Source organism: Diplotaxodon limnothrissa, linkage group LG14 (genome assembly GCF_057381915.1).
Source record: "Diplotaxodon limnothrissa isolate DT_005_m linkage group LG14, D_limnothrissa_male_GT1.1, whole genome shotgun sequence".
NCBI classification, from domain to species: domain Eukaryota; kingdom Metazoa; phylum Chordata; class Actinopteri; order Cichliformes; family Cichlidae; genus Diplotaxodon; species Diplotaxodon limnothrissa.
The window spans coordinates 40,982,992-40,993,388 of record NC_140609.1 but is presented as its reverse complement, the minus strand read 5'-3'; the positions used below and the strand labels follow the sequence as shown (position 1 = coordinate 40,993,388).

General features: G+C 45.6%; 1 protein-coding gene across 1 annotated transcript; it reads right to left on the bottom strand.

Annotated features, from left to right (window-relative positions):
* Window positions 1-7,537: 7,537 nt before the first annotated feature.
* On the bottom strand, window positions 7,538-10,078 carry gpr171 (G protein-coupled receptor 171). The gene is made up of 4 exons (XM_085371559.1): window positions 9,911-10,078; window positions 8,575-8,784; window positions 8,316-8,444; window positions 7,538-8,065 (listed from the first exon to the last, which is right to left on the bottom strand). Exons 1-4 carry the CDS (start codon window positions 10,076-10,078, stop codon window positions 7,538-7,540), a joined length of 1,035 nt encoding a protein of 344 aa, XP_085227685.1.
* Window positions 10,079-10,397: the final 319 nt, after the last annotated feature.

The following is a 10,397-nucleotide window of genomic DNA, read 5'->3' as shown; positions in this document are numbered from 1 at the left end:
GGTTTAAAGGAAGTTAGGACATGAACTGTTTCTTTCCAGAGGCTTGGGAAGGATTTCAGTCCCCCGTCTGTGTGTGCAGGCCTGCAGGCACGAGGTGGGGGGGCTCAGCTTCCTTAGCACAAAGACAGCTGGCCTGCTTCTGTCCGACACCTGCACAGCTTCCTGAACACGCTGGAGCCGCCGTGCTGGATGAGCCAGGTCTTTGTTCAGCTCTGAAAACAAAAGGTTACGGCCCGCACGTCGCAGCCTCTCATCGACCACGAACAGAACCACAAAAAAACTGTTTATAGCAAAAAGTGACAGCTTGTTTTCCTCAGTGGGAACAAATGACCTGTAAGGGTTTCAAGCTGCCACTTGGGTCCCCGTGTATTTATGTATTTATGTATTTATGCTCCGGCAGAGTGAAAAACTGCAAACACTGGCCGGACATGCGATGGTTAAACATGTGATTACAATTAGGCAGGAACCAAAATGTCCCAGTATAGGAGTGTACATGGAAACCACTCATTCACATCAAGAGGAACAAAGGCCACGGATCTACTCTGAAACAGAAATATTCTCCTCCAAACTCATCAACACTGTGCAACAGAACCAGAATTTTACCCTCTAACATTTCTGAGTATGAACACGTATGTTACTAATAATCCACACGTCTGTGTTTGTCCAACATCAGCAGAGCAGCAACCAAAGCTGGCACGAACATTTATCTGATACCTTATAACCACATATAACAACAACTAAAACTGAACGATGGTGTAGTACGGACCTGGGAACCATGACTATGTGTACACCTTTCATTTTGTCTGAGCAAACACCCAACACGCATAGCAGAAACTGGCAACTGACAATTTTCTAACATCAGGATAAAAACACTGCAGATCAGATTTATTATGTTGAGAAAATGTTTAGGATGAGCGACACGAGCACCGATCCAGCTGCAGCTCACAGTCGTGACCATGAAAAGCTCTCTGACTGCTTCGTGTCTTTGTAGCGTGACTGTGACTTTTCAGTGATTTAAACTATTCCGTACATGTACCCTGTACGTCCTACATCTTATGTCTCATTACTGAAGAAGGGGAAAAAGCCAAACCATTAAAGTCAAGTTGGCTTTGGTCCATGAAACATTTGTGCCCAGGGTCTGTAACTTGATGAGCCAGACATGGCTAACTGCATGGAACAAAGATTTGGAAACTGAAATCTGACCACAGACCAAACGTTGCTGGATGAAGCAAACAGCTTCGAACTTTCCATCAGAAAAAGTCTGAAGAGCAAACTGTTTACTTCTTAGACTTAGCATAAGATTCTGATTGTACAGCAGGTCGATCTGAGCAGTTGTTTAAAGGTACAGTGTGCAAAATCTCATCGCTAGATGTCAGCAGATTACAGATGGTAATCAAGTGAGTTCTGTTTTCTTAACTCTCCTAATTCATTTTAGCTACAGTGGACAATGTAGGACAAATAATCTGTAGTGAGTATAGTCTGTCAGTCCGCTGTTTACCTCAGCTGTTAATGGGGCCACGTCCATTTCCTCTGAAAGAAGCTGTAAAACTTTGTGAAATGAGTCTGATACGAGTCGATGAATCACTACAGCTCATTTCTCTCCAATGACAGCGATGCTGAGGAGATCCATCCATCCATTCGCTTCTGCTTATCCTTTTCAGGGTCGCTGAAGCCTATCCCAGCTGTCATAGGGAGAGAGGCGGGGTACACCCTGACATCGTTTGAGGATATCCTGAACTTAGCTGTTAGCATATCTTATGTGCTTTTCACTTTTTAAACAGCTGTTAGCTACTCTTAGCCTCTCATAGCTGCTGTTAGCCCTTAATAGCCACTGTTAGCCTTTTTAACAGTTGTTAGCTACTGTTAACCTCTGCTAGCTGCTGTTAGCCTCTGTTAGCTACAGTTGGCTGGAACTCTCCCACAGTCTGTCTTTGTCCTGTTTTCATACACTGACGTCTAATCAGTCGGCAGATGGCCACGCCTCCCTGAGCCTGGTTCTGCTAGAGGTTCCTTCCTGTTAAAAGGGAGTTTTCCTTCCCTCTTTTGCCAAAGCACTTGCTCATAGTGAAAAACTGAATTGAACTGAATTATTGAAACTCTTTTAAATGGTTCAAACATTGTTGGACTCTTACTGAATAAACTGTCACACGATGTGAGGATATTATCAAACTGTTTATCAGAGGAAAAAGTGTGTTTTTTGACTTATTTAGGAGATGAGGCTGATCTTTAAATCAAAATAAACTAATAATGTATACCGTGTATGTGGTTGGTCTCTAACCACATAAACAAAATCTAGTTGGACAAAAGAGCTAGCGCTAATGTTCCCCCTCGTCAGATTCCAGAAACAACCAGATATTCGTCATGGTTACTCAGTCCATCTTTCACATACATACTACTGTATCTTAATAACTGTACTGTTCCCACAGTGCACCGACACCTCTGTCCTCCTCCCTGTTGCTCAGGTGATGTCAGTGATGGGGGATGACTGGTCTCCCTGTTTCAGAACAAAAACCCAGCTGACTCACTGCACAACCTTCACCGTGTGTGTGTGTTTAGCTCCATATCTGGGAAGTGAGCTAATATCAGTCTTCAGGGTCTAATTTTAGAGTAGTGTGTTTTATTGCAACACCAAGGACGCAGTGAGCCCATACAGTCTCCCTCTCACACTCAGTCCTGATGTTTCCTATTCGGTGGGTCCACAGAGACCCAAGCCGGGCCGCACTCAGCCAGCTGGACCCAGAAATCACCAGGAATCATCCACGGCTGATGAATTCATCATGGAAAAAAATCAGTCTGACAACAACAGACGCCTCAAAGCACTTTCTATTGTAAGGTAAAGACCGTAAAATATTACAGAGAAACCACAACAATTAGACAACCTTCATTAGTGAATACTTGGTGACAGTGGGAAGGAAAAACTACCTTTTAACAGAAAGAAACCTCCAGCAGAGACTGGTCGAGGGTGAAGGGAGGAAGACAGAACAAAGACACGCTGTGGAAGAGAGCCAGAGATAATAATAAGTAATGATTAAATGCAGAGATGTGTATAAACACATAGTGAGTAAAGAAGAAACACCCAGTGCATCATGGGAATCCCCGGCAGCCTACGTCTATTGCAGCATAACTAAGGGAGGATTCAGGGTCACCTGGTCCAGCACTAACTATATGCTTTAGCAAAAAGGAAAGTTTGAAGCCTTATCTTGAAAGTAGAGATAGTGTCTGTCTCCTGAATCCAAACTGGAAGCTGGTTCCACAGAAGAGGGGCCTGAAAACTGAAGGCTCTGCCTCCCATTCTACTTTTAAATACTCTAGGAACAACAAGTAGGCCTGCAGAGCGAGAGCGAAGTGCTCTAATAGGGTGATATGGTACTACAAGGTCATTAAGATAAGATGGGGCCTGATTATTTAAGACCTTGTATGTGAGGAGCAGGATTTTGAATTCTGGATTTAACAGGAAGCCAATGAAGGGAAGCCAAAACAGGAGAAATCTGCTCTCTCTTTCTAGTCCCTGTGAGTGTATGAATGTAGACAGACTTGTAACTGATCTCAGGTCAGCAGGTGGCTTGTTCCCGTTAGCGAGCTGGTTATCAGTGCCATCATCGCTGCGGCTGAGTCTCCACCCACTGAATGAAGCATGTTTGGTGCTCCTTCCTTCACAACCAGCGCATCTCTGCAGCCGTCCTTACTGTGGAGAGTTTGTCGGCCATTGTTGCCTTTAATATTTTTTATTTTGTTCTGACCTGATTAAAGCCCGTGTCCATGTTGAAGCCTCCATTTAACACAAAAGAATAAACTATTATTATTTTATCAGATCAGAGTTTGTTTTTTTTCTTTGAGGCCTTTATTTCATTTAACGACCGTCCCAACTGCAGCAGCTGCAGCTCCAAGTGCAAACAGCAGGACGCTGTCGCCAGGCAGATCCTCGGCTCGTACCCTGTTACCAAGCCCCACTGCAACTGTTGGCCCCGGCCTCTGCCCACTGTCTCCACAGTGCATATTTGAAATGGTGAGGCAGGGAGGAGCATGGCAGAACACATGGCTGTGCACTCTCTGTTATCAGCTCACATGTCCTCATAAAGCACAGTTTTAACTCAGAGCCTCCTGATTTGGGTGAACTGCCTTCAGAAAACTTTGACTCGACTCCAGGATCAAATATTTAAGCTCAGAGGCTGAAAAACGGAGCAAAGCACCAAACCTGCAGTTCTTCTAATGTCCACCGGAGGCTCCAGCAGTGAGTCCGTCAGTGTTTATTGGGCCTGTGTCCTGTCTGTTCGCTGTCAGCATCATGTGACAAGCAGCTCATATCTGCTGAGGTGTCCACAGCTGTCTGGGCATCTCCGACTTTGTTAGCAACATTTCTGCGATTCCGGAGAACGAGAGGGAATTTCAGAGGTGACAGCAGCTCATAGTTTGTTCTACAGAGACACGGACGCTCATCTGCTGGATGTGAAAGGCCTTCAGCGTGTGCGACAATCTGCTGACAGATGTCAGCTGTGCCTCTCTGTGTCTGTTATCACTGCTGTGGCTGTCCACATGAGCCAAACCCCCAAAACTCCAACAGCCACCAACAAGATCGCTGCCTGTGATTGGTGTTCCATGGGTGACACAGACTTTTGAATCACTTTATTCAGGAAATTCACAACCGTGGGATAAATAAAGTCCATCCTTCATCATTGTCCTCACCTGTGTATCCGTTTCATGGCACAGGTTGGAGCCTATCCCAGCCTTCAGTGGGTGAGAGGTGAAGTTCACTGTGGACAAGTGTTCAGTCCGTGACAGGATGGACAGATGAATTGTGTAGGAAAGGAACATTTTCCACAATCTTAAAATAAGCATTTTTTAGTTTAAAAAGCTGAAATAGTTACAAATGTATCCAAATATTAAAGCTACAAATGAGGATACATCTGCAGTACTGTAGAAGTGTTCTTACTGGAGGCAGATGACGTCATAACCTACAAATAGCTGTTCTCAGCTTTAATCCGTATATTACATGTTTGTTTATAATATCAGCGTTAGCCATGTATTATCAGTGAGACGCCATCTTTAATGACGTCTCCTGTAGGCAGCTCGGTCCTCGTGTCTTCACGCACGTCTCCTGAATGTTTTAGTCTAAATGACGCGTTTCGATTACGTTTCGTACGCTAACAGAAATGCAGAGAGATTTTTAGAGACAAGCTTTATTTTCACTCTTTAATGTTCAGTCTGTAATCTGTATTGGCCACCGTGAGGCTTGTTTAACCATTATTATAAGCTGTGTAGATAATTTCATACGTGCAGTCAGAAGGTCAGGCCCTGGATCCACTCCATCAGGTCAGGAATGTGAACGGCTGCAGGAGCTCCATCCTCCTGCTTACAGTATCGTAGGGAGATTGTTTTTAATCTTAAACTACCAAAAAACTTTCATTTGTTCACAGAAAATGATAAAAATGATGTCAGCACTCAGGACCAAATCCTGCAGTTCCTCTGATGTCCACCAGAGACTTCAAAAGGACAAACATGTTTATGATGTTTGGTCTCCAATGTTAACTTCACCTTTAAAACTCAACTTAAATTGTATTAAAGCCTAACGTTTGCGTTATTAGAGGTGTGGCCTCTGACAGGTGGATGGGGACACAGGTAGCTCTAGCTGCTAGCTGTGTGCTAGGCGTCACCTCAGCTAACTGGAGTCCCTGAACTGGACCTGTGGACCGTGTTTGTGCTGTTGGAGCCTTTTTAATGACATCATCTGATCAAAAATATGGCTGCTGTGAGGTTACTGTAGTAACAGACCATTTATGGTTGGCTGGTACTAGCAAGAGCTTGCTAGCCAGGCTGAGTAGCATTAGCTAATAGCATATGCGCTTAAATCAGTTACCGTCACTGTGTCGGTGATTTGGGAACAGTCTGTGGTAACAACTACAAACACTGACTTTGAGCGCTATATAAATACAGGCCATTTACTGACTAAGCTACAGAAACCAGAGGTAAGTTTATTCATACTTAAAAGCCTTATTTGTCTGTTATACTGTTTCTTTTAGTCCTGGTTCCAAGGCTCCTCCTTTTCCAGGGTCCATTTTCCTTTAGAGATATTCAGTTGTCCTTCTGCTTCAAGGTAAAGTTGGGCAAATCGATATTATCGGCACTGGTATTGGTATCGGTTAACGTGAACATCATTTCCTGAAGCAAGATTAATATGAGTAAGTATGAGTGAAATAAGAAAAAGCACATGCCGTTCACTTTAATCACTAACTCGTTTGGTCCATTGTCATCATCTTCTTCCTGAGACAGCAGCACTCTGACCTGACCTCTGTGTGAGGTCTGTCACTCATCGCGGTGCTGATGCACGCTCAATTATCCAGGTAAGTAAATCCCAAAAGGTTGATTCTGTTCATCTGGACGTTTTCAGTGGGAGAAACATTTTGTCATCATCAGGTGACGTCTTCAGTCTCAGCTGACTGCAGGTTTCCAACATTATAAACAGGACATTTGCACAATGACTGAAACCAGCAGCACTGAAGGAACGTGAGGGAAAGACCATCTCTGAATGGAGGAGGGGGCCTAAGGGTACATCTGTCACCATCCTACAATGCTGTGATTGCAGCTTTTCCCCAACTCTCTGTGAATGGTACTCATGGTTATTGATCAGTGGGCTTTGATCAGTGGTCATGAGAATATGTATATTAATGATCATGAACTGACCTCCCAGCCCGTTGTTCATCAGTGCTGCTGGTTTCAGTCATTGTTCAAATGTCCTGTTTATAAGGTTGAAACCTGCAGTCAGTTGAGACTGAAGACGTCAGCTGATGATGATGAAACGTTTCTCCCACTGAAACCATCCAGATGAACAGACTCAACCTTTTGGGATTTACTTACCTGGATAATTGAGCATGCATCAGCACCGCGATGAGTGACAGACCTCACACAGAGGTCAGGTCAGAGTGCTGCTGTCGATGGTGTTCGATTTCAGAATATGGCTATTGGCAAAAGACTTCTTCAATAAATGTTCCCAAGACACACTTTAAGTACATCGTCATCACAGTGTTTAGATTCTGCTTTCTGACCTGTTGTCATGACATTAAAAATGTTTTTTGTTGTGGTATTTAGCTTTAATAATTGTGTCCTCTGTTGAAAAAGACAAGCGGGATATCATAAGGTTCTATAAGGTGTTTCAGTTGAGGAGCACTGTGGTGAACACTGGTTACTGCTGCCCTCTGCTGGTGACAGACGCTCACAGCACTTAAAAGGACCAATCGGGTTTGTTCTCTTTGTTTCATCTTTATGAATCAATAATAATATAAAGTTACAGTCTATGTAACAGCATCACAGAGTTTAATCATTTCACCTGTTAGTCTTCATTTTATTAACACCAGTCACACTGATAAAAACTGAACAGTGAGTAATAATCTATAAGTTTAATAAGTCAAGTTGAATCCTGTTGCACATGGAGGAGCATCTGTAAGTCTTTAGTCCATGTTTGTAGTCTTTCAAGAGAGCATTTAAGCTAACAGTTTCCAGTCATTGTGCTAAGCTAAGTACCATCCTGGAGGAGACGGTGTGGTTAGCATGCAGCCTCTTGCTGTGCAGAGGTCGCCGGCTGCATCATTTCCTCTGCCGCCTCCTCCTTTGCGTCTCTGATGGCGTGGTTTCCGAGGCAGGGAAACAGCTTTCTGATGGTGTGTCTGAACGGGGCGTTAAGGTAGAAGAAGATGAGCGGGTCGAAGCAGAGGTGGAGCACGCTCAGCAGCAGAGTGGACTCCTTCCCCAGAAACAGCCGCTTCTTGGTTTCACAGTCTGTGATGAGTTTGGTCTGGGCCAGCGTGTACGGCGTGCGGACCACGTGGTAGGGGACGAAGCTGAATACATAGGCCAACGCCACAGCCGCCACGCTTGCCGCCACCCTCCTGGCGTTCGCCCAGAGTTTGGGGTCGCTGCGGCTGCGCAGGAGCTTTTTGACAGCCAGGGTGCTGGAGATGAGCGTGGCGGCGGAGGCGTTGAGGAAGAGCGCCGTGCAAAGGAAGACCGTGAGAGCGTGCCAGTGAAGGCTGATGTCCTCCTTCAGAGAAGAGCAGCTGAGGTAGGTCTGCTCCTGCAGGAGCAACAGAAACACACCAGTCTGAGGCACAGTGTCACCTCCTTCTGCTCAGAGGACAAAACAGCAGCAATTTCCTAATGTTGTAAACCTGCTCAACATTTGGCAATAAAACCCTTTCTGATTCTGATTCTGATTCTGAAAACGTCTCCAATAGCCGCCGCCGGCCTGCATGGTGCACTTTAGACATGTGAATCGTGCACCTCCAACGGTCACAGAGGCTTTATTGTCAGGACTGTTGCCTTACCTTGACCTGTTTTATTGGCAGGGCCATGTTGGGCACCATGATGAGCAGCAGCAGCAGCCAGACGACCAGCGACAGCAGCCGGGCGAAGCCGACCTCCTGCAGCCGCAGAGAGCGCACAGTGTGGCATTCCTGCAGGAGGACACTCACATTTTTGTTTCTGATGTCTGAAAACGATTTCAATCTAAACACATAAGAAAGACCGCACGGTGCGTGGTGCCCACTAACCAGAGCGCTGCTTTTGAACATTTTTGGAGAGTACCTGGAGGTAGCGGTCCGTGATGATGAAGGCGAGGAAGGCGATGGATGCGTAGAGGCTGATGTAGATGGTGACGGCGCTGGCCTGGCAGTGGAACACCATGAGGTTCCACGGCGCCACCCCGAGGTCCTTCATGATCTTAAAGGGCAGCGCGAGCAGGAGCAGCAGGTCGGCCACCAGCAGGTTAATCAGGTAGATGCTGGCGCTCTTCTGCTGAGGGACACAAAAACATCTAAACATGGACACGGACTCAGATCATCAGCTCTGCTACTACAGCCACCTGTGCTGCAGCTGCCTTAATACTATCTAACCAGGTGAGTGTTTAAAATAAACTTCATGCATTTGTTGTGAAGCAGTTCTGTTGGACCTTTGAACATGCAGGACTGTGGGGACTGACTCACTGTCGGAGCCTCCAGTGGACATTAGAGGAACTGCAGTTCAGGGGAAAATTAATAAATTCTAACAAATGAAATTTAAAATGACCAAAAGCTCTTTGAATTTGTCCAGAACCTGTAGTTTGGGTAAGGTAGGAGTACTTACCCCACACTGGGGTAAATGTGTGTTCATGGGTGTTTTTAAGGCTGTGCTGAAGCGTCTTATGCCCCATTTTCATTAGTACCTAATCAGATCGACTTGGCAACCGTTCGCCACGGTTTCCAGGGTTTTCCATTAGGTCATAGTCCCTGCTCACCCAGGCAGGTACTAAAATGTGACATCATCAGACTGCGTGCCACATATTGGCCGGTCAGAAGCGCCACTCGATGAGTCATGAGAGCGTCTCACTCGCAAAAATTAAAACTGTCATTTTTTAAAACTCGGCAACGAAGGAAAGCAGCAGGTTTATTCTTGCCTCGACGTCCTTTCTTGTAGCGTTCGTATCGCATGATTATGTCGCTGGCCACACAGATGCGTTGCTATGACGACAAGCACGCACACTGGGTTGTAATGGAAAACCGGTTGATCTGAGTAGGTACTGATGCAAAAGGGCTTTAAATCTGCCTTCTTTTTGTCCACATCTCCATCTGAGAGCTTTGAGCTCAGAAGAGTCAGAGGCTGATGGACGATTTCATTTTAAAGCTTCATTTTTAAAACCTCGACTATATCTTCTTCTATGTCCGAGGAAAAGAGAAGCTTACAGTGAGTCACGGGGTCAGAGAAATCCTCATTCCAGCTCATTTCACCATAACTGACCACAAATCCTCTCATCACTTCTTCTTCTCTTATCTAATACGTGCTCTTCAAGCACCTTTACACTGTCATGTGACACCTCGCCACAGGACATTCGCCTCACTTTTCACCTCGTGTGTGACCTCGGGTCATCTCGAGTCGTCCTGCCTACCTTGGCTCTGGGGCTGCGGATGAAGGCCCACACTGACACCAGATTTCCAGGCAGACTGATGATGAAGATGAGGATGTAGACAACTGTGAAGGGTCCCATCTGGTCGTTGACGATGCAGGGCTTCTCCTCCGGAGCGCCGCCGGTGCTGAGATTGGTGGCAGGAGTCATCGTGAGGTGGCGCTCGTCGGGAGGTGAAAGCAGAGAGGCTGCAGGGCTGCTCACGGCGGCATTCACTGTCGGCCTGAAAACAGGAAGAGGATCCACTCCAAAGATTAAACCACAAAATCTCATTTGTATTACAGCGTCGGATGAATTCATCTCGCTCTGTAGAAACGCAGAGAGATCGATCGAGCACACGTTAAAAATGCACAATCACATGTTTTTATCTGTCTGCACTGAAAGTGTTGCAGTCAGTTTAAACACACTGGTTTCATTTCTTTCCCAGCACCTGCAAAAAATGTTTTTATTTCATAAATTATTTCACATA